Source organism: Phascolarctos cinereus, unplaced genomic scaffold, assembly GCF_003287225.1.
Source record: "Phascolarctos cinereus isolate Bilbo 61053 unplaced genomic scaffold, phaCin_HiC Scaffold_5;HRSCAF=322, whole genome shotgun sequence".
Lineage (NCBI taxonomy): Eukaryota > Metazoa > Chordata > Mammalia > Diprotodontia > Phascolarctidae > Phascolarctos > Phascolarctos cinereus.
The window spans coordinates 415,995,315-416,019,509 of NW_027555958.1; the positions used below are offsets into that span (position 1 = coordinate 415,995,315).

A 24,195-nucleotide genomic window follows, 5' to 3' on the forward strand; every position below is an offset into this window, starting at 1 on the left:
TGTGCATGTACCCTTAGCCCACAACTTTAAAGTTCAGCAGCTTCATCCTCCATGGTACCAAACCTCAATGTTAGGGATGCAATGGCATGTTCATAAGACTCGAGGGTTTGTCCTTACTCAAAATTTGGGGGACTGGCTGAAAAAAAAAAACCAAACAACAAAACAAAACAAGGAGACCTTATCCCTAAGTGAAAATAATTACATGTAAACTATCTTTAAAACCCATGGTTAACTTACGTAAAAGAGATATTTCAAGTCATCAGATGCCACTTGAATTAATACTACAGCAACTTTTAAATAACATGCAAAACAAACTAAAGGTAGAATCAACTGGAGTTCATTACTGCAGGGAAAGGAACATCGATACATTGTTGTCTCTTCAGAAATCTTTACATCAGATTTCCTCTGGGATCACTTGATTAAGGACTAATTTACTGAATATGTGGGACTGTAGTGAGGCCTCTTTACCAAGCATGCCAAGTGAATTAGCTTAGTGAAGTCATGAAATGGGCTTGCTCTCCTCTTCAAACTTGGTAGCTCTAAAACATAACTGTGGGACCAAAGGGCCATTCTGCTGTGGGCCTCTGGTTCTGTTATATGAACAAATCAGAAACAGGACATGATTTGGTCATCAGCCTTAATGGTTAGACACCGGTAGTGATTAGGCTGTATTCTGTATGGTCCCATGTGTGGATAAACAAGAGTGAATTGGACTAGAGGTAAATCCTTTGAGACGGCCCAACTTAGCCAAGCTTAGAGAAGCTTCTATGAAGCGATGGCTAGGATCTGTTCAAAGAAGGCACTTCAATTGTTACTATTATTATTTTAATGTGGACTAAATGGAGATGGGAGCAATGAGGCAAATGAAGAATTGCTCTCCTTGTATAGAGACCCTCTCCATCATACCCCACCCTTCTATTCAGATTGTTGTAAAACATCTTAGTTCAAGGAAAAGGGAGAGGAGCAGAGTACAAGCCAGTGAATGAATGCCAGAATCAGCTGACGCCAGGAAAAACACACTCTGATTCAGTTAATTTGTTCTGTTAATGGCAAGGCTGCGATTCCCAATAAACTAATTTTAAGAAGCTGTAACCAAGAATAACTCTTTGAGAATTAAAGTTAGTGTTTGATGAAGATTCTGATTTTTAAGTAGGAGAACAAGGGCACGATGGGACTCTACAGAGGCAGTTATATCTGCTTAAGATCATCGCACTGAGCAAGTATAGAGCTGGATTCCTCCAGCCTGGCTTATTCTCTTCAGAGAAGAGTTGAGGGTAAGGAAGGAGGGGATAACCCAGATCTCCTGGCAACAGAAAATGTTTTACAAATCACAGACGCTGCACAATCAACTTACTCACTAAGTCAGCACCCACATTTGTAAGCTTTCTTGGGATAGACTCTCCCCTATTCAGGTGGGATTAATTAAGGCAAGCACACAGCATGCAACGGTTTTCGCTTCCTCACAGAAAAATTCAGTGTACATAAACCAAAACAGCTTGAGAAGCAGAGGAAGAATCGGGCCAAAATTTACTCCCCCTCCTCTCTTCTTCCTCTCCTGTACATCAAAATGGAAAGCAATTTAAAAAAGAAAAAGAAAAAAAGATCCAGAACACTCATGGTTTCTTTAAAAGGACAAGTAGCTTGATTAACTCTGAATGAGGTTTGATAAAATTGTATATTCTTTTAAAAGGCAAGGTCATAACTTGCTAATGAAGTGGTGGATTGTCCAGAAGAAAAGTAAGCAGAAGCTCACACTGAATCCCCTCCTTCCAAAGGTTCACTTATTGCTTTTGTAACGATATTAAAGGCAGCAGGGAATCGGCAGGACAGTGTTGGTGCTGCCTTGTCACATTAGGAGTTTCTGTTTCAGATAGACTAGAAGAAAGGGCTTTCAGTGAAGCAAAGAACTTGAAAAATGAAACTTCTTTCTCAGAAAGCTAAACTTGCTGTTGTCCTGGAAATGATGAAGAATAGCACGTATGCCTTTTTTATTTTTCTCTTTATGTAGAAAAAAATTGTGGCATACTCATCAGGGAAAAAGAGAATATATAAATAAATAAAACATTAGTAAAGTTTTAATAAGAATGTCCCTCAACCTTTTTTTCTTTCTTTTTTTTTTTTTTAGAAATCTTAAACCCCCTTTCTGGCATGCATTTGCTAGGATTCCTGTTCTGGCTTTTTATTAAAAACAGACGTTATGTGGTCAGGGTACTCCAACTAATGCTAAACTTTTAATGGGCATAAGGATCCTGAAATATTCTTTCTTTCAGGTGACTTGGCCCCTCACAGGGCTTTTCATCTCCACTCACCAAACTGGTGAGTAAATTGGAAGCCTCAACAAAAACCATATACTTGCCTGATTCAACTATATTTCTCTTTTAGGGTAAATTCTCTATTGAATTTATCTATAACCCACTTACAACTTTTTTTTAAGTGAATGCTAAAAATGAATAGCAAATTTATTTTTAAAAAGAATGGAGAATACCCCCTGGTTTATGGGAAAATATTCTTTTGATTCTTTTCTGACAATGATATTTCATTAAAAGTCTTTGCTTTGAGCTAATTATGTCTTCAGGCTGACTAATAAAACTAAGTGCATTGTTGGGGGGGGGAAACAAGAATTTATCTCCAACCTAAAATAAGGTTACAGTGGATCTATCTTGAGGCCATTCTAGAATTCTCTTTGATGGCGACTTTTGAGCCTTCTCTGTGTGTGCAGCGAGGGCCTTTTAAACTCATTGACCCCCTTCACCAGCCATTTCTTTCCCTGCCAGCAAGCACAGCCGTGAAATGATGGGCTGCTGCAGCTTTTTCTGTGAGGTAGGAAATGCCATGAGTGGCTCCACCCAGCTCAACAAGTCACTTTAGGATTCAAAGGATTATGCTCAGACATGCTCTTGGCAAGCCATCTTATCTGCAACCAAGAAGTAAAGCACTCATGCGAGACAGGCAAGACAGGCAGGTTCAATGCCAAGGCCAGGCATTGCTAGGTTGCTGTGGTTCCTTCTTCGAGTGACCCAGACAAAATCCTGGCCTTCACTTCTCCTAGGTAGGGCTCCTCTCCCCCCCCTTCTCTGACCCTCCTCCATCCCCTGATGGCACAATGGCAGACACTGTTTTCCTATCCATCTGAAGTTCTCCAAAACCAACAGTTTGTAGACTGCACATTGCTGGTGTGTTCCTATGAGGATTAGTTCTGAAGCCTCACTTTTTATATTCAAGGGAAATTCTTTTGCACATTTTTGCTGAGGTTCTCATGCCAGAAGAACATTTCAGCTGAACTTGAAGTGGGCAGGCCCAACCTGGAGGGGATTGGGATGTGGGTACATTAATAAAACATTCTGGGAAAATGGAACCCTCAGCCCACAGTGTGTGTGTCTTTCTTGTCACGTTCGTTCTGTTTGAGACCCTTGAACTAAGCACATCTCTCCTCCCTACTGCTCCATTTCTATCTTGAAGACTCCCCTGAAGCATCTAATCTGAGAGGGAGGTAATAGTGCTCAACTTTGACAGGTGGACTGGCCCATCTAAGTTCAAGTCTTTTCTCTTTTTGTTATACGTTTATGGAGTTCTATTTCTTTCAGAAAGCATGGGAACAGTTTAGTTCAATAACTTTTTTAGAGTAGCACTTCCTGCCGGGACCCTTTGTGCTACCTGTATTTATTATTTTTACTTCAAAAGCCCAAGACTAGGCAACCTTTGGTTTCTTATGCCTTGAAATATGCCAAATGAAGGTGGTTGTTGAGTTGTTCCAGTCATATCTGACTCTTCATGACCCCATTTGGGGCTTTTTTGGCAAAGATACTGGAGAGGTTTGCTATTTCCTTCTCTAGCTTGTTTTCCAGATGAGGAACTGAGGCAGACAGGGTTAAGTGACTTGCCCAGGGTCACACAGCTAGTCACTGTCCTGCACTGGATTTAAACTCAGGTCCTCTTGACTCCAGAGCCCATATGCTATCCACTGTGCCACCTAGCTGCCTTAAAATTAAGATACTGCACAATTTTTGAACATAACTATATGTAAATATGTTCTTAATTTGTTATAATGGTTTATCGTAATGTAATATTTTATGTCTTTTGTCAGATTAGTGACTATTCTCATAGCATATTATGCTTATGATAAAATTTCTAACCGTAAATATTTGTTTACAACTTTGAAGCATTCCTATTCTTACAAATTGCATGCAGCTTGAGATAAAATATTATTTGGATGTTGAAAAAAATTATACTTCAGAGGTTATTTGCATGACCTGAGAAAGATACCTTCTGGAATTTATCTGGAAATTGAGAAGGTGCAATTATCACACACAGCACTGCACTCCACATAAAAAAGACAGAGAGCCTACAAAACTCCAACCTCTGCTGGAATCCTATGAGCAGCTGCCACAGTGTCACTCAGACGGACCAGGTTTTCTTTAATTAAATTCTGTTGTAGATGAGATATTTTAAATTGTTGAAGGTTTCACAATGACCTTTAGCCCAAATAGCAGGCCCACTCATTTACCTATGTGGATCTGCTATGAGTATTTACCCACTGGATTACTCTGGGGTGTGAAAATTGCATACAAAAACAGGAAAATGTTTGCAATTTTCTATTTCAAATAAACCATGTCTTGTCACTCTAGGAGAAGAGAACCAAACAACCTCTTTTCCAATCAGCATTTAGTTTCTTACCTTGGGACACTGGGAGGAGCTCGTGTTGGCCGGGATGGAACTTGTGGAGGTGCTCCAAATGCATCACTGTTACTGGGAAAAGGAGGTAAAGGTCCTGGACGGAATGGTACTGGTGGAGCCCCAGACTGGGGTCCTGGGGATGGAATTGCTGGAGCAGGTCCTCGGCCTGATGTGGGTCTGGTTGGAGGAGCATTTAATGTTGGTCTCCTTTGGTTTGTAGGGCTTGGAGGGGGTGATCTGAGGCACAGAAGACAAACAGTTTACATATTCCTACTTTCTGACCATATTAGAGTTTTTTCATATCTCGTTATTATTTGTTGAAGATTATTGAGGTACCTAGACACTATCACATTTGTGCTGCTTAAATCATCTTCTTTTTCATAATTCTTTTAAAAATTAACTTTTAGGAGTAGCTAGGTGGCACAGTGGATAGAGCACTGGCCCTGGATTCAGGAGGACCTGAGTTCAAATCCGGCCTCAGACACATAATACTTACTAGCTGTGTGACCCTGGGCAAGTCACTTAACCCCATTGCCTAAACAAACAAAAAAAAGCTAAAAAAAATTAACTTTTATTGCTAACTTTTGTTCTTACTTTACCTAAATTTTCCCATATATCCTTTCTTCCCTCCCAGACAGCCATCCTGTATAATAATGAATATTTTATTTTATTTTTATTTTTATTTTTTTTTAGTGAGGCAATTGGGGTTAAGTGACTTGCCCAGAGTTACACAGCCAGGAAGTATTATGTATCTGAGGCTGAATTTGAACTCAGGTCCTCCCGACTCCAGGGCCGGTGCTCTATCCACTGTGCCACCTAGCTGCCCCAATAATGAATATTTTTAAAAAGGAAAAGAGGAGAAAGTATGTAAACAAAATTAATGCATAGGAAAAAAATTGACATCATATTCAATGTACTAACTAGGCTCCCAATCTAAATTCATCCTCAACTCTTCACCAATCTGTCTCCAAGGCTTATTGATTTTACCTTTATAACATCTCTCTAATATACCTCCTCCTCTCCTCTGATATTGCCACCACTTTGACATGGGCCCTCATCCCTCACTCTTGGACTATTCTAACAGCTGCTGGTGGGTGTGCCTGCCAAGGCTCTCCCCATTCCAGTCTATCCTCTACTCAGGTGTTATGGGCAGGTCTGACTACGTGACTCCTCTACTCACTAAACTTCACCTTCAAATATGAAATCCTCTGTTTGGCATTCAAAGTCCTTCATGACCAAGCTTCCCCCAACCCCCATCATTCCAGTTTTCTTACACCTTACACCTTTCCCTCAGGTACTCTTCCATCCACTAGCCTCCTTCACTTTCCCTCAAATAAGACCCTTCACATCCCTGCTCCAGGCAGTGTCTGGTGAACTCTTGGAGAGCACAAACTGTCTTTCTTTGTATCCTCAGCACTTTGCACAATGTTTGGCACATAGTTGGTATTTAATAAATGTTTACTGACTGACTACAAAGGAGTGGGAGTGTCTTCTATTTCTTTTTGGGGGGCAAGCGAATTTTTTGCAATTTTTCAATATTCATCATTGATTGTTTTGTGATTATTGTTCTTTCCATTTACATAGTTATAGTCTTTATGTATATGTTTTCTTAGCTTTACCTATTTTGTGTCATGTTATATAAATTGTTCTATACTTCTTTGTATTTATTATAGTCAGCATTTATTACAACACAGTAATATTGCATCAACTCAGGTATCATAATTTGTTTAGACATTCTCCAATTGATGGATATCTACTTTGTTTCTAAGTCTTTGTTATCATTAAAAGTGCTGCTATAAGTATTTTTGGGGCATATGGACACTTTTTGTCTGTGGGTGGAATCTCTGGGTCAAAAGGTGTGAATATTTTAGTCACTTTATTTGCATAGTTTCAAATTATTTTTCAAAATGATCTTACGGGGGCAGCTAGGTGGCACAGTGGATAGAGCTCTGGCCTTGGAGTCAAGGGGACCTAGGTTCAAATCCGGCCTCAGATACTTGACACTTACTAGCTGTGTGACCCTTGGCAAAAGTCACTTAACTCCAATTGCCTCACCAAAAAGCAAAAAGAAAAAAAATGATCTCATGAATTCCCAGTTCCACCAACAATGCCTGTCTTCCTGCAGTGCCTCCCACATTGACTTCATGCTTTTGTAGTCTTTGCCAGTTTGTTGGGTATGAGGTTTGTTTTTATTTGCCTTTCTCTTACTATTAGTGATTTGAAGCATTCTTTCATATGGTTTTTAATAGTATGCAATTTTTCTTTTGAAAACTATTTGTATACTTTGAATATTAGGGAATGGTGTTTGGTCTTATATGTTTCTGTTAGTTTTTTTGCATATCTTGGGTACCAAACTCATCCATTAAATATAATACAAAGATTTGTTTCTCATTCTAGGTACAATAATTTTGTGCCAAAGTTTTTTTTTTTTAATTTCATGTAATCAAAGTTATTTATTTTATCTTTTGCAATTGATGCTATCCTTTGGTTAAAAATATATTTCTTAACCAGATTTATGAAAGTACATGATCAGTTTCACTTCTAATTTTTTATACCATCTTTAATATTAAAATCACATATTCCTTTTGAATTTATTGTGGAGTATGGTATAAGATGATCTATGCTCTATGAATAATTTCTGCCAGACCACTTTCAAGTTTTCCTAACAATTCTTATTAAATACTGAATTATTTCCTAGTAATTTGAAATTATGTTCTTTCTAGCCTCTTCCCAATACCTCAGTATAATAGCAAGGTCAATTAATGTATAGAGTTCCAGGAAGACCTGCCTCACATATTTACTGGATGTGTAACCCTAGGCAAATTACCAAACTCAGATTTAGTTTCTTCATTTGTAGAATGGTAGTAATAATTTCATCTCTTTCACAGGATTGTTGGGAGGATCAAATTATATAATATATGTAAATTACTTACATAATTATACAAATATTAGTTATTATTATGGATATTAAAGACAAAAACACTTTGGAGAAAAAAATCACTCTGAGGACATTAGCTCACCATTCATTAAATTAGCAGTCATGCACAGCAACATGAGCCTAAAGAAGTATAATAAATTCTGTACTTTCTATTTAAAGTTCACTTTTGCTTGGTTGGTTATTTGTTAAAAATTCAGCTGGCAAGAGAATTCTAGATTTTTATGCTTTCAAATTTTAGGGATATAATGGGCAACTTAAAAAAGACCTTTGATAAAAAAAACAAGACAATTCCCATTATTGCTATGTTCTCCACCAAAAACCACATGTGTGATCTAGGAAATATGAGGAGGGGAAATGGGTTAGTTTTCTTTTCACAGGAGAGACCTAAGACAATTTAATCAATCCTTGGCTAGGGGACCTCAGAATTTTAGGCTAGACAAATGGGGCCATCTGTAAGACCTAATATTACAGGGCCATAACATTTCAGAGTTGGAAGGGATCTCAAAGGATATATACAAAGCCAAATCTGAACAACGCAAGAAGTGATCATCCATCGTTATTTACTTGAACTCCTATGGCAGGCAACATATTCCATTTTTGGATAATTTTAGTTATCAAGAATTTTTTCCTTTTGCCATACCAAAAATTCCCCCACTGGGGTAGAGGTTAGGAAGTAGTGTCAGATTTCCTTGGCGGAGCCAAGTTTGGAATGAGCAGCTATTCACTATTCATCAGGTATGCACATTCACTGTTTCAAAATTCACTTAATTATATGGATACCTAGCGCACACTTTTGCATCTTTTTTTTTAATAACAAGAATATCACGAGAGACTCTGCTAAAATGGCTTGCTAAAATCTAGGTAAACTATATAATTAAACATTCTTCAAATTTATCAATCTAGTAATCTTGTAAAAAAATAGCATATGTGGTTAATATGGCATGATCTTATTCTTAATGAAGGTTCCTTGTGAGAAAATCCAGAAACAAGGTGGCAGAATGACAGAATATTTGAATGAAAGTCAGTGGAGGGAGAAATAAATTATTTTGTTGTTGGAACACATAATAAGACTATTTGAACAAAAAGAAGAAATATATGAGGAGTCTGGGAAACATAACAAACCTAGCACTGGGACGTGATATACTTGTTTTAAGGAAATAGGGGGTTTCCATTATCCAGACTGCTGGAGTGCCCTCTCTCTGTCTCAATCTCTCTGTCTATCTCTTTTACCCCTTCCCTTCCTCTCTTCTTTCTCCTTTTCTCTCTCCCTCCTCCTTCTCCTCCTCTACTCCTTTTCTTCTCCTTCTTCTTCTTCTTCTTCCTCCTCCTCCTTTTCCTGAAAGCCATAATCAGAGGAAACAATAACTTCTTAACTTGTCTCAGTAATTTTATCCTTCCTCAAGTGGAGGAAGCAACAAGGGGAAATTCTACTTTGGGTCTAAATTTCACTGACAGGGAGAGGGGTTATTGGTTGCTAGGGTTGAGCTAATGGGAACTCTGCAGGGAAACTGACTACTCACCCTTCAAGCTCGCCAACAGAGAAGAGCAAATTTAGGCTTAATCTGACATACACTCTAGGTTTTGTGATAGTTTATTTCGAAGGCTTTACAGGAAAGAATAGTAGGGATTCATGCAGTAAAATGTTCAAGAGAAAGTCAGCCCAGGAGGGGTAGGAGATGTTCAAGAATTAAGTTTTAAAGAAACAAATGGAAATAATTCCAGTCAGTTAAAATGGGGTTTGCCTAAATGTGTGCATGCCCAGGGAACTCATGAACCAGCTTATATTTAAAAGAGAAATGTGTAGACAATGAAAGCAAGAGGATGAATATAAGAGCATGATGCAGTCCTATAAAGTGGTCCCATGAATTCCAAAGGTCAGAATAAGCTGTGGCTAATCAGTGATGCCAGGAACAACACAAGGGTTGCTTTTGTTTTTATTGTAACCAATTTCTGAAAATTAACAGTGAATTCTGGGAATTGTAGTTCAGCACAGATAACATGCTCTTCCTGCCTTGGGAGGGACTGAGACTAAAGTATTATAAACACAGGGAGTGGGACAGAGTTCTGCCATGTAGGGAGTTTAAAGCTGGGTTGTGCGCCCAGAGGGAGACACCTGACTTTGGCCGACACCGGAGCGGTTGGCACCAATGGTATGATATTGCAAGGGGTGAGAGGGGGAGGGGAGGAGGGGAGGGAGTGAAACAGGCATTTGGTTGGAAATACATGAACTCAGACTGCACAGTCTGAGTGTTGCAAGTTTAGCTCCAATGGCCCACTTTTTGGAACAATGAACTTTGATGGAGTTGGCCAGTATAGGCTGATGTGACTGATGGTGGTCTCTCTTTGGGATCAGTGCAAGGGAAGTGAAGTGTAACTCCCTTCCCCAGGGCCTATATGTGACAGGCACTTTTTGCATCATTTTCTTTATTTCTTTAAGCTGCTTTTCTTTCCTGGTTTTGTCACCTATAAACTAACACCAGTCATAGGTGATATGTGACTCATATCTTTTAATGAATTTCACGTGGTAGGGGGAGGGAGACTGACATGGAGAACACCCGTAACTAGTTGGCTATACACGGGACTGAAGCAGTCAAAGGTTTAAATCTCTACTAAGAACACTAGAGTTTTTTTCTCTAGCTGGGGGCTAAGAAAACTGGGATAGAGTTTTATGATTTTTATTTTAAAAAATAATTCTTTTAACTCCTAAGTAGCAGAGATAAATAAACCCTGTAACTTGGGCCCAAGCCCTCCTCGGCTTCATTGGTGAGCTGGATTCAGGTGGCTTAGTTATAGCACAAGCATCTCAGTGAAGCTTTAGTCTCAGATATAAAGAGAGATATAGAGAAACAGATCAAGGCAGAGTCTCTCCTGAGATGCCCAGTGGGAGTTGAGAGCTATAATTTGGAAAGAATCTGTTTTGCCCAACTTCCTAAGGTGGGGAGAGGAACAAGAGTGACCACTTCATTCTTCTCCTGGTGCTTTCCACTCTAAAAATGCACCTGTTGCCAGCTGGCAGCAACAATTACTAGTTACACTGGCCATGCCAGGAGAAAGAAGATGCTTAGAGCGAGGATGAGGCTGTGGTGGATGGGGTGGATGGGATAAGAGTGACTGACAGCAGAGAGAAGACAGAGCTGCTCAACTCTTTGCTTCTCTTTTCTCTGCCCAGGAGGAGGACCTTTGTCTGAGAGATGGGAGAACCAGAGTAACTAATGGAGCCAGTGGAGCCACGGAGACAGTAAAAGAACAGACTTAGCCGACTTTGATGAATTCAAGTCCCCCGGCCCACGTGAACTCTGCATCTCCAACTCCTGATAGACTGGCCTGTGTGACTGAGATACAACAAAGTGGGTGAAGGGCAGATTGTCTGATTTTCAAAACAAGGGGAAGAAACAATCTGTATATCTCAGGCCTGTGAGCTTAACTTTGGTTCTGGGAAGAATACTAGAATAGATCATGACAGAAAAGGTGAGTGAACAACCAGATAATGATGTAGTGCTTACAGAGGGCCAGTTTTGGCTTTCTCAAGACAGATCATGCCAAACACACTTCCCTTCATTTCTTGATAGGATTACTAAACTTGGAGATGAGGGGAATACAGTGGCTATAGATCACCTAGATTTTAGTAAGGTTCTTGACACAGGATCTCATCCCATTCCCATGGAGAAGACAGAGAGATATGGGATGGACAATAATCTGATCAGATGGATTCAGAACTGGTTGTTAATGATTCCATATCAAAGTGACAGAATGTTCCCAGTGGAGGACCCTAGAGATCTGTGCTTGGTCCTTTGTGGCTTAATATTTTTATCTGTTACATCACCAGGCATCAAATTGGCAGCTGACACAAAGTTGGGAAGAGAGAGTTGGCACACTGAGGGGCAGATTCTGTATCTAAAGTATTTTGGCAGGTTACAGTATTGGACTGGATCTAATAATAGGAAATCTAATAGGGATAAATGTAAAGTTTTATACCTGGGTACAAAAATTAGGTTCCCAAGTACAAAGTGAGAGGAGTCTACTTAGGCAACTGTTTTTCTGAAAACAACCCGAGCCTTTTAATGGACTGCATACTCCATATGGGTCAGTGGTATGCTGTCACAGCCAAACAAGCTGCTGCAATCTTGGGCTACATTAAGAGTGGTATGGCTTACAGGAAGAGGGAAGTGATAGTCGTCCTGCACTCTGCCCTTATTACATCTCTCCTGGAGCTTTGCTAACCTCCAGTCTTGCATCTTCACTTGCCTTTCAGACATCTCATTTTGGATGTCCAATAGACATCTTACACTTAACGTGTCCAAAATGGAACTTTCCTGTTAATCTTTCTCTCTAAGATTTCTCCCCCTCCTCTCTTTCCTAGTACGCTGGAGGGTAACACCATCTTCCCAATGTCCCTGGCTCACAATCCAGGAGTCATCCAGGATTCCTCACTTACTCTGACCTCCCTTCCCCATCCAATCTTTTGCCAATGCCTGCCAATTTTACCTTTAAAGCATCTCTCAAATACCCCTCCTTCTTTCCTCTGACACTGTTGCCACTGTAGCGCAGGCCCTTATCACCTCATATCTGGATTATTGCAATAGCCTGCAGCCTCAAGTCTTTCCCTACTCCAATCCATCCTCCATTCGGCCACCCAAGTGATTTTCCTAAAGCTCAGATCCAATCATGTCACCTCCCTTCTCCCTGATCACCCTGCCTCCAATGAAGTGCCTCCAGGATCAAATATAAAATGCTCTATTTGACATTCAAAGCCCTTCATTACCTTTCCAGTCTCCTGATACCTTACTTCCTACTACATACTTTTTGATCCAGTGACATCCTGGCTGTTCCATGAACAAGACCCTCCATCTCTTGACTTCAGGCATTTTCTCTGGCTGTCTCCCATGCCTAGAACACTCTCCCTCCTCTACTCCAACTGACCTCCCTGGCTTCCTTTAAGTCTCAACTAAAGCCTTACCTACAGGAAGCCTTTCACAATCCCTCCTAATCCTAGTGCTTTCCCTCTGTTAACCTGTATATAGCTTGTTTTGTATATATTTGTTTGTATGCCCTCTCTCCCATTAAATTGCAAGCTTCTTGAGGGCAGGGGTTGTCTTTTGCCTCTTTTTTTTTTTTTGTATCCCCAGCACTTAGCACAGTGTCTGGCATATAGTAGGCCCTAGATAAATGTTTATTAATTGATTTTTTTCAATTCTGGGAACCAGGGTCTACAAAGGATATTACTGATAAGCTAGATGGCATTTAATGGAAGGAAATCAGAGAGGTGAAGAGTCTTGAGGCTATATCATATGAGGATCAGTTGAAGGAATTGGATGCATTAATCTGGAGTAGAGAATGGTAAAATCATTCTTAAGGCAGGTTATAAAATTCATAGTTGCTCTGTTCAGGATGGGGAGAGCTCCAGCAAATGTCTGGATATCTGAAATCCCTTACTGCCTCTCTATCATGCCTCATTGCCAGGCCCCTCAGCTGTGAAATGACAGTTTCATGTGTTTGGACACTCTTGTGTCGCTCTTTCTCAGTCAGCTGTTCTCTGCCAGAGTGGGATAACAATATCACGTCTGTTTCTTTCTCGGCGGCTCTTCAACCAGGTCTTCTCTACCATGTGTCCCCATTTATCCTTGGATTTCCTCACATGAGCATATCTTATACCTTATACTAACCATTCACATGTAATGCCATTTGGCACTTTCCTCAATTTTTAACCTATACTTTTCCTTTTAAATAAGGTATCCCCACTCTTTCAGGTCTGGGTCTCATCCCACAAATTTTTGTAATCCCTATGAAATCAAATTTGCTCCTTCCCTTAGGATATCTACTTCATCTTGCTGATAACCCTTAAGCTGTATATTTATGTACAGATATCTGAGGACAGAGACATCCATATTTATTACTCCATATCTTTTGACTGGCAGTCCCCCATGCCTGGAAGGCTCTTCCTCCTCACTTTCCTTCACTTAAGCTCTTTGGCACAGTGCAGTAAACACAGTAGGTGTTTAATAAATGGTTGTTGCCTTGACTTAGCTTCCTGGCAACCTTCAAGATAGCTCAAATCCTATCTCTTTCAGGAAAACTTTCTTTTCTTCCCTACATCCTCTCTTCTACCTGATAATGCCTTCTAACTGAGACCATCTTCCACTTAGTATATATCACATATTACACAGGTCATTACACCTGTCATTTCCCCCACTGGAATATGAGCTCCCTATCCTCATTGGTTTTATCACCTCTTTGAGGAGATGAGACTTACATGCATGGAACAGATAACATACCACATATTATATGACCAAATATGAGCTCCTTGAGGGGGGATTGTTTTTATCCTTAGCGCAGTGCCTGGCACCTGGGAGTGCGCCATAGATTCTTCTTAACAGATCCATTGCCCGACTGAATCACTGCTTTTCTTTCATCTCCCATAACTTTTGGGTATCTTTATTAATATTCTTGCAGCATTGCAGCCGCTCTATGATTTCTAGTTTGGTATAGGCAGAGGCAGTTTTCTCTTCTCCTTCCCTTTCAATTTAAAGGGTTTTTTTTATTAGATTTGCAAGACTCCAGGGAAATTATTATTATTATTATTGTTATTGTTATTGTTATTTTGCCAGCAATCACTCCATGCCTGACCGGAAGTTTGTCACTGCTATGTTTTCAGTCATCATCTAGAAATCCAAATATTTTTTCAGACACGCTCTTCTTGTTTTGTTTTGCTAGGCAGTGGGGCTGTGACTTGCCCCAGGTAACACGTCTAGTGAGTGTCAAGTGTTGGGTCTGAGGCTGGATCTGAACTCAGGGCCGGCGCTCTATCCCCTGCGCCACCTCGCTGCCCCCTGGACGTGGTCTTCTTAACTAACTGGTCACTCCCCACACTTAATTTCGTTTTCTACTCATTAGTCCACTTCTCCTACTCTACAGTTCAGCCATATTGTCCTGCTTGCTGTTCCTCCTACACGATGCTCCATCTCCCATCTCCCAGCCTTTGTACTGGCTGCCCTCTCATGACTGGAATGCTCTTTCTCCCAACCTGCATCTCTTAGGATCCCTGCCTCCTTTTTACAAATTGTTTTTTATTTTTTAATTAATTTTTTTAGTATCCTTGCCTTCTTGAAACTCAAGTGTCATTTCCCTCAGGAGGCCCTTTCCTTCCCCCCCCCCCCGCCCCCAGTTGCTAGTGTTTTTATCTCTAAGGCTACCTTCTATCTACTCTGTATATTTCTTATATGTACCTCTTTATTTACATGTTGTCTCCCCCGTTAGAATGGCATTCCTTGAAGGCAGGGGGGTGCATTTTTGTTATCTCATATATACCAAGCTTATAAATTTAAGTACTGGCAGGCAGTAAATGCTTTAAGAAGTGCTTTTTTTTTTTAAGGCAATTGGGGTTAAGTGACTTGTCCAGGGTCACACAGCTAGTAAGTATCCAGTGTTTAGTTTGAGGCTGAATTTGAACTCAGGTCCTCCTGACTTCAGGGCTGGTGTTCTATCCACTGTACAACCTAGCTGCCCCCAAAAGTGCTTTGGTTAATTGATTGATGATTGAGTGAATTAGTCCAGAAGAACAAGAGAAATTAAGAAAAGTTGATAATCCATTGTTTCCTTTACATTTAGCAGTATTATTATTTCTAATTATTATTAATGGCTTTAATGGTGCTATAAATTCTAAGCCTTCCTCAGTACAAACACATATATCACTAAAAATCTGACTGATATACTAAATTATGCTGAAATTCATTGATAGTCTATTTAGAATTCTATTCAGGATGGCACATTGGCTCAGAGTTAAGGTACATATTGAAATTCTTTAGAAGTATTAAAAGTCTGAGTTTTGTGGTAGCAAAAAAGTGAAAATAATGTGGATTAGGAAATGATTAAATAAATTGTGGTAGATTAATGTAATGGAATATTATAGTACCATAAGCAATAATGAATGTGAGCAATTTAGAGAAGCATGAGAAGACTTGAATGAACTAATACAGAATGAAGTGAAAAGAATCCTGAAAAAAAAGGACACAACTACGAGGTAAATGGAAAGAATGTGAAAATAAAAGTGAATGCTGATAAATTATAATAACCAATGTTGGTCTCACATCAGGTAAAGGAAATACATCTCTTTCCTTTCTTTGGACAGATGGAGAACTGTGGCCGTAAAAAACGTCACACAGGCTTTCAGACCCGGTAGCTGTATCTGTGGGTTTTGCGTAACTATTTGGTGAGTGATGTCATATCTGGAAATGACTTGCGGTGAAGGGTGATGCAGTGACTAAAGTGCTGGAGTAGCAGTCAGGAAGATCTGAGCTTGAATCCTCCTCAGACACTCACTAACTGTGTGACTGTGAACCAGTCCTTTGACCTCTCTAGATCTGTTTCTTCGTCGGTCAAATGGGGACCACAAAAGCACTTGCTTCACAGGGTAGTTATGAGGAACAAATGACTTAACAGATGTAAAGTACTCTGCAAACCTCATGGTTCTCTGTACATGTACTAGATACTATCACATGAAAATGAAAGGCATAGATAAAATATCATCTTTTCAAAGTATAGCAAATGTGCTTCAAATCAAAGCAGCTAAAGTACTGAGAAATAAACAAAAAGAGAAATGGGAAACACTGACTACTGAAATTGAAACACAGACTCCCCTTTATTTGGCCCACAAAGATAAGTAAGTTAAAACTTAGCAAGTGCTTGGCTGAAATAGAGTAACTACTTATAACAGCAAGAATAGTAGGTATTGTTTCTTGGGAATGCAGCATGACACATTGGACATTTCAGCAGGTGGTGTTTAAAAACAACCTGGGATTCAGGGTTCCTTCCTACAGGGTCCTACTTCCTTACCTACGAGAATGCTGTAGCCAGGAGTCATCCACAGGAGGAGGTGCAGGAGTAGACACAGTGGCACTGTTGATATCACCGATAATCACAAGGGCTTCCTTAAGGGCTTGGTACATCCGAAGCATCTCGTCACGGTGCTGAGCCTGCTCAGCAGACTCTTCCATCAAAGTGTTTTGGTCCTCTGAGGAATATAACTGTGCTAGGAGCTCTGAATTTATGAAGTCTTTGACCTGTCACGTCACCAGAGGAAAATAAAAGAAAATGAGTGAGTGCACAGTCCAAACATTTTAGAGATATCCAGGGCAAGAGTTTTGACAACACCCACTAATGTCTACTCTAACACGGCATGTTTGTTTATCTTTGCTTTCTTTATATCCCATTTTTGTCTTCAGTACTGGTGCCAGTAACAGTTTTAATTCTTTCTGATGGTTGGTGACAATAAAAAATAATCTTGAATGAATTTAGAGAAAGCCAAAAATTTGCCATCATTCTATTAGTGCCTGTTGATAGCTAAAGCAACCTCACAATGCTTTTTGAAGCACTATTGCCTAACTTGTGGCAAAAAGTAGTATTTTGACCAAGAAACGTTTCCTACACATTTATAAAAAAGTATTGTAATATCATCCAGATACCAAGTTACAATGCTACCTGTCTTGGAATTAGCATCAATCGAAAATATTTGTCTGAACTACATGGGGACTATGCTATATGTTTTATAAAAAAATTAAACAGATCCAGTTTCTAATCTCTAATAGTTTTTTGATTTAAGAGGGAGAATGCTGATTAGACCTGACCAACAGGATACTGAAAACTGAACCAATAATGAATAAGGACCAAGGGTAGATCAAGGGTAGGTGAATTTTGTCAGGAGGTATGGTTAAAATCTGATAGACAAGATGGCCATTAGAGGGATCAATATCTTTAGGTAGTGATCACTACCTTTTAGGTAAAGAAGGCCTAATGGAAGAGGTAAAATTTAATTTGATCCTTAAAGAAAGAGAACGTCATCAATCAACAACAGCATTTATATAGCACCTACTATGTGCCACGTAAGCACTTTACAAATACTCTCATTTGAGCCTCATAACAAATCTATGAGGTAGGTACTATTATTATTTACATTTTACATTTGAGGAAATGGAAGCAAACAGAGGTTAAGTGACTTGTCCAGGGTCATATAGCTAGTAAGTATCTGAGGCTGGATTTGAACTCAGTTTTTCCTGACTCTAGGCCTGGCACTTTATCCACTGTACAGCCTACCTGCCCTAGATCATGGTAAGGTGGTTAAAAAAAGAATAAAGCAGTAGAGTTTAAAGGATAGGAAAATGACTAAGAAAAGAGGGGATGCACATGTATGTTTAGTCTGGCGAAAGTGGGGGAGAAGTGGAAAATCAGAATCAGTTGTTAGGTGAAGGCCTTGAATGCAAACGCATTTGGACATTACCCTATAAGTAAGGGGAAATCAAAGAAGGATTTTCTGAGCGGCAGAGTGACATGATGAGAGGGGTATTTTAACAAAGATTAATTTGTTAGTGGCATACAGGGTGTATCAAGAGTGAAGGAAGGGGGGTCATTTAGGAGGCTATTGAAATAGTCCAGGAATGAGGCAGTAAAGGCCTGGACTAGGGTGGTAGCCAAGGAAATACAAAGGAAAGGATGGATATGAGAGACACTACATAGGAAGAGTAAGCAGAGCTTAGTGACTGATTGAATGTGAGGGAATAGAACGAAGAAAGAGTGAAGAGTAGGAAAATGATGATACCACTGAGAATAATAAGGAAGCTGGTATGAAGGGAAATATGATGAGTTTGGCTGTAGGAATGCTCCACTTCCCCTCTTCAAACACATTCATATGGGGATAAGTTTGCAGGTGTCCACATAACCATATGTTCCCAAATCCCATACTGCATTTTGGTAGATGGTAAAATTCTTAAATGGACGAATCAGACATTTTTCATGGCTATGGCCACCAGTCCTTAAAAAGAGGTTCATATTTTACTAGTGTCTCTTAATTAAACACAATTCAAGAGGAAGAAAACCAAATCTTTGCAACTTTTCAAATGCTGTGTGTGTGTGTGTGTGTGTGTTTACATATACATGTCATTCGGTGGTGTTAACATTTTAGTTTTCCAGCTAACATGTCAGAAAATACTCTCTATCCTGGTCCCTTCTGCCTTTCCCTCATTGCCCCAACTAAAACTCCAGTGTCTTCAGGCAGGACCTGGCAGGGTCGGGGAACCTCTTTTCCTGGGGTCCTGAGCACCTCAGTGAATTCTTGAATAGTGTTTATATCTACAGCACAAGCACTCAACTAAAATGCATGATTCTGTTATTTAATATTGTTTATGTTGTAGGCCCCCCTTCTTCCCGTTCCCCCCTTTTCTGGAAGGTAGAGGCAAAATTGAATTAAATGTATAATGTAAAGTAAAATAATTATACTTGAGTATAGAATGGGAAAATAAAGGACTGTGAGATGTTTAAAGGGGTTCAGTATATTTTCCTCTTTCATACCCCTAAGCCTTTTCTGTCAAGGACTATAACCTGCTCCTTTCTAAAACATATTTAGTCTGCATTACCTGAACCACTTTTAAAAGCCCCACAAATATGGAAAGAAATTCAAATCTTTTTCATATTATGCAGTTACATAGGAGAGTTTGTTTCCAGATTTTTAAGAAGGTAGCACAGCAGGGTTTCTCTGCTGAAATGTGTGTGTATGTGTGTGTGTGTGTGTGTAGGTGTGCGCACGCGCACACACACACACACACACACACGGAAATTTAATTGAATGGCTTTATTTTGTTTGGTTTTTTTGGTGGCATACTTTGTATTTTACAATTCTTATTGGCTTTGGGAGCCAAGATGGCAGAGTAAGAAGTACGTTGCTGTCATTGTCTCTTATCAACCTCTGAAAGCCCAGAAAATATCGCCCCAGGAAAAACCTGGAGCAGCTGAACAAGCAGAAAGATGGAATGCAGCAGTCCAGTAGCCCAGGAAGCTTGAGGGATTAATGGGAAAGGCCCCTCTTGCCCTGGAGGAGGGGGAGGGTACAGAACAGGAGGCATCCCGGAAAGCTAGTGGAAAGCCCCACCTCAGCATACCAAGGGGAGATCCTGAACCCCAGGTGGTAGAGCGGGCAAGCACCAACACCTGGACCCCCGAGTGCCCCAGTACAGGCAGGGGAACCAATGGAAACCAACTCAGAAAACCACCACGTGCCATGGGCTTCCAGGGCAGTCCAGTCTCCCAGTGCCTCAGCAAAACTCTGGGAAGGGCAACTCCAAGGGGGAAAGCCCCAGATGGAAAAACATCCCACAGCAGCAAAAAATCCATCTACAAGGAGCCAAAGAAAGTGAAAGGAAAGGCCGGGATTAGCAGGCAACCTCAAAAGGTCAGACTACCCAATCCTACCCCTAGAGTTCCAGTGTTGCTGATTTCAGCCCAACACCAGGTAAGCTGCAAGAACTCTACAGCCTCCAACCGCCAGCAGTTGAGGCCCCAGCACACAAAGCCAGTGGCCAGGCCCTAGGCTCCCAACACAAGAAGCTTGGGTCAGTGCCCCCTGCTCCCCAGCAGGAGAGCTCAATCTTTTTAAAGGCCAGGAAATAAGCAAACACTATGAGCAAAAGGAAAGGTACCATAGATTCTTATTATGGGAGCAGTGAAGATGAAGGCAGAAATTCTGAAGAGGACAACATTGTCAATAAACCACATCTGAAACCTCAAAAGGGAATATGAACGGGTCTGAAGCCCAAAAAGCCTCCTTGGAAGAGCTCAAGAACGATTTAAAAAGTCAAATAAGAGAGGTAGAAGAAAAATTGGAAAAAGAAATGAGAGGTGTGAAAGAGAGAGTCAATAGCTTAGAAAAAGAAGGACAAAAATTAACTGAAGATAACAATTCTTAAGGGTCTTACTGGGACTTTCAGAATATTCTGAACTCCCTATCCAACTCCCCCACAGTGCTCTAGGTTCTCTCTCCTCTTCCATGTATACCTTTGATCCCACTCCCTCCCAACTTTTCCTGGCACACTGTACCCACTATTATTCTGTTTCTCCCTCCCTATCTTCTCCTCCTCCTCCTTCTTTCTCTCTCTGTCTCTCTGTTTCTGTCTCTCTCTCATCTTTCCCAACCTACTCACTCCTTCCCTGCTGCTGACAAACATGGTCAAGTCTCTCCCACCCTAAAAAAACTCTCATATCTCTTCTTTCCTTCTTATCTAAACTTGAAGAAGCCATCTATCTATCTTCCACGTCCCCACCACTCTTTCAATCTCTTCTAAACTTTACGCTCTGGTTTCTAATCTCATCATTCAACTGAACCTGCTCTCCCCCAAATTACAAATGATCTCCTAATTGTCAAATCTAATGACTCTCTCTCTGCTCATCCTTCTGGCTGTTTACACAGCATTCGATACTATTGACCACTTTCCTCCTGGATACCCTCTCTCTGGGTGTTCTGGTGTCTGCTTTCTATCAGTTCTTAGCCTACCTATTTGACAGTGCCTTCCTAGTCTTCTTTGCTTCTTGAACTGTGCTTCATTCAGTTACTGAGGCTGTTCCAAGGTTCTGTCCTGGACTTTCTTCTCTTTCTCTCTATACTCTCTTAATTGGCATTCTCATCGGCTCTGAAGAGCTCAATTATTGTCTTCATGCAGATGATTCTCAAATCTAGCCAATCAGTCCTCTTTTCTCTCCTGAGATCCAGTCCCGTACTACAATACCTATTAAACAAATGTACTCCTCTTCAGAACCTCCTTGTTACTGTCAGGGATAGCAACAGTTGTTCCAGGCATACAGGTTTGAAATCTTGGTGACCTACTTGACTCCTACTTTTTACCCACTCCTCTTATATATATATATGTCCCCCTTTCCCCACTTCCAAGCCACTGCCTTAGTTCAGATCCTCCTGCCTCAAGTCTCTTCTCACTCCAATATATTCTGTCCTCAACTTCCATATTGTCATATGATCATATTATCCTTCTAGTCATTAAACTTCAATGGCTTTCTATTGCTCCAAGGATTAAATATAACCTCCACTTTTTGGCATTTAAATTCTGTTCAAAATCTGACCTTTTCCCTATCTTTTCAGTCTCTTTACTTTCCCCTACGTCTATTGTCCAGCAATAGTGACTGGCTGTACCTGACACATTATTATACGTCCTCTTCCATCTCAATGTATTTGCACTGTCGGTCCTCTCTGTCTGGAGTGTTCTTTATCCTTCCTCCCCTAACCTCCACCTGTAAGCCTCTATGGTTTCCTTTCAGACTCAACTCAAGCACCATGTCCTGCAGGAGGACTTTCCCTGTGCCTCCAGCGGAGAGGGTCTTCCCCCTTTAATTCTAATTTCTATAGCCTCTGGATGGACCCCTTTGGAAATACTTTATCTTCCTTATCAGAACATAATTTTCATGAGGATAAGAATTTTTTTTCTTTTTCTTATCTCCAGCACTGAGCACAGTGTCTGATACAACTTAAGCAAGTGTTCATGAGTTTCAAGATAGTTAAGATCTGTTCAGACCAGAGGTGGGGAACCTGTGGCTTCAAGGCCACATGTGGCCCTCTAGGTCCTCAAGTGTGGCCCTTTGACTGAATCCAAACTTCGCAGAACAAATCCCCTCAACAAAAAGATTTGTTCTGTAAAACTTGGACTCAGTCAAAAGGCTGCACCCAAGGACCTTACAGGGCCATATGTGGCCTCGAGGCCACAGCTCCCATTTCTGGTTCAGACCCTAAGGTACTTCTACTCAGAAATTCTATTTTAACAGTTAGAGCAACAGTAATGCAAATGAATATATGCAAAATGCTTCATAAACAAAATGTTATATAAATGCTATTGTTATTATCATCATATTTGAAACATATATTTTTCTTTCCTGTTTCATTGCACTTCTGCACTGTGATACACAGTATTGTTCTAGAATTTCACAGTCCTAGTTTTACCAAATTATTAGTCAAATGTGAGAAAATTGTAACTTCTGTGAGCCACAGTTTCCTTATCTGTAAAATAGAGAAAATAATACTTGCAATGCCTTCCTTCACAACTTCAAAATGTTGTCATGAGGCTCAAAATGGGATGAAACACGAGTGGGTTCAAACACAAGCTGTGCCTTGGAGCTAGGCTTCCATGCTATGTTGCCATTTAGGACCAGGATCCAAGCTGGACACTCTGCTGTTGCAGCTTTCTCAAGTAGTTTTTTTAAAAAGGGATATTATCTAAAAGAGAAGAGACTGAGAAATATGCCTGCACTGACGTAGCATCCTTTTCTTTCTCCCCTTAAGCATTAGTGTTCTGAACACAACTATCTGATGATTTGATTGTTTGCAGTGTAGGATGACTTCTGATTGTAAACATGCTGTTTCTTTGGGTTGTTGTTACCTGGTATGTTTTAGTAATGCAACAGCTGCTGCATTTCAATGGACAAAAAGCCTTAGAGTATGTCGGAGGAAAGGCATGCATTTTTGGACTTTAAACTTCTTAAACAATTCCATATGAAGATGTGAGTGGTGGGATTTTTTATTTAAATTTTCCAAGGGAACTGCTCACCAAATTCTGAACTTTATGAAAGCTCACTTAAACATATCCTTTCTATAGCCTAGGTAGCCATCCCAGTGAAAGACCCAGAAGAACTCTAGAAAATCAGGCATTAGACACGTATTGGCTCTGGAGAAAACAGTGGCTCTTTTACCTGAAGTGTATACATACATTAATTTTTATAAAAGCAGCTCAAATAAGTAGGAAGAACATAGAACAAAGAGCTCAAAGAGCAAAAAGATAAAAGTCTATAAATATTCCCCATTTGTCTGGTAGGCTGTGTGATATATTGGAATGAACACTGAATCCAGCATGAGGAGATCTAAGTACAAGCCCTGGAGCCATATACCACTGGAAGAGAGTATTTGTCAACATTCTCACATTCTTATATTTAAGATCTAACCTCAAATGTTAGTCTGATGGGCATTAAGATAGGTCTCTTTCTCTTAAGTTTTATACAAGGTCTGTGGTCTTTATCAGTCAACAAGTAGGTCTTATTCATTCCTTACTTAAACATGTATAAGTCTTATATGGCTGTTGGTTCATTTCACTAAAGGAAATAGGGTGATAGCTGAATTTCTGTCAAGCTCATCCTGTCCCTGATAGACAGAGAGCAATGTTTTCTGTGGGCAGGATTTAATATAGTACAGGACAAAACCCTGTACTGGTAATGATGGTGACACCAGTGCCTTGAGATGAAATAGCAAAAGAATAAAGGGTATCTGATAATGAAAAATAGTCAACAGTATCTTGTTGAGTGGCAGTCATTACTGCAAAACAATATGAATTTCAGAATGACAGACTATTGTAGAGAGAATTCTTCTCAAGTAGGCATTGAATTGGATTTTTGAGATTCTTTCCAAGCCAGATTCTATATTTCTATGACAACCATGTTAAAGGGATAGAATAATTGATCTTGAATAGGAAAACATGTCTAAAGCTGTTCCCTGACACAAAACCTCCATGATTTAATGCTAATATTATCCTTATGTCCATAAGTTGATGAATGTTTGGTCAGAATAACTATCTAAGACCATCTACTAAGTTATAGAATGATTGTGATGTGTGTTAATGAAAGGAGTATCCACACCAAAGAAATCACAGACACCAGAAGTATTGAGGTATTCCCCCAGGGACTGAGTATTTGGAGATTTTGGTGATGCTTCAAAAAAGGGCAATGGAGAGATGCATGGCAAGATGTAGGTCAGCTTCAATGTATTGCCAATG

At 40.1% G+C, this 24,195-nt stretch overlaps 1 protein-coding gene and 1 long non-coding RNA gene across 8 annotated transcripts in view; one reads left to right on the forward strand and one right to left on the reverse strand.

Annotated features, from left to right (window-relative positions):
• The window catches only part of DNM3 (dynamin 3), a 682,754-nt gene that overhangs the window by 99,721 nt on the left and 558,838 nt on the right, over positions 1-24,195 (reverse strand). For all 6 annotated transcript variants that reach the window (XM_078156497.1, XM_020970517.2, XM_020970516.2 and 3 more), the window contains 2 exons: positions 16,442-16,668; positions 4,675-4,911 (listed from right to left, as the gene is read on the reverse strand). In XM_078156497.1, coding sequence (XP_078012623.1) covers positions 4,675-4,911; positions 16,442-16,668 — 464 coding nt within the window. The remainder of the gene's footprint in view (positions 1-4,674; positions 4,912-16,441; positions 16,669-24,195) is intronic.
• LOC110196999 (uncharacterized) overlaps positions 9,020-24,195 on the forward strand; it is a 45,580-nt gene continuing 30,404 nt past the window's right edge. Inside the window, exons 1-3 of one of the 2 annotated variants that reach the window (XR_013487366.1) lie at positions 9,020-9,762; positions 10,782-11,080; positions 15,738-15,818. This is a non-coding gene — a long non-coding RNA (uncharacterized LOC110196999). Of the gene's footprint in view, positions 9,763-10,781; positions 11,081-15,737; positions 18,921-24,195 lie in introns of those variants that run through there. The other variant, XR_002321377.2, reaches the window with a different exon arrangement.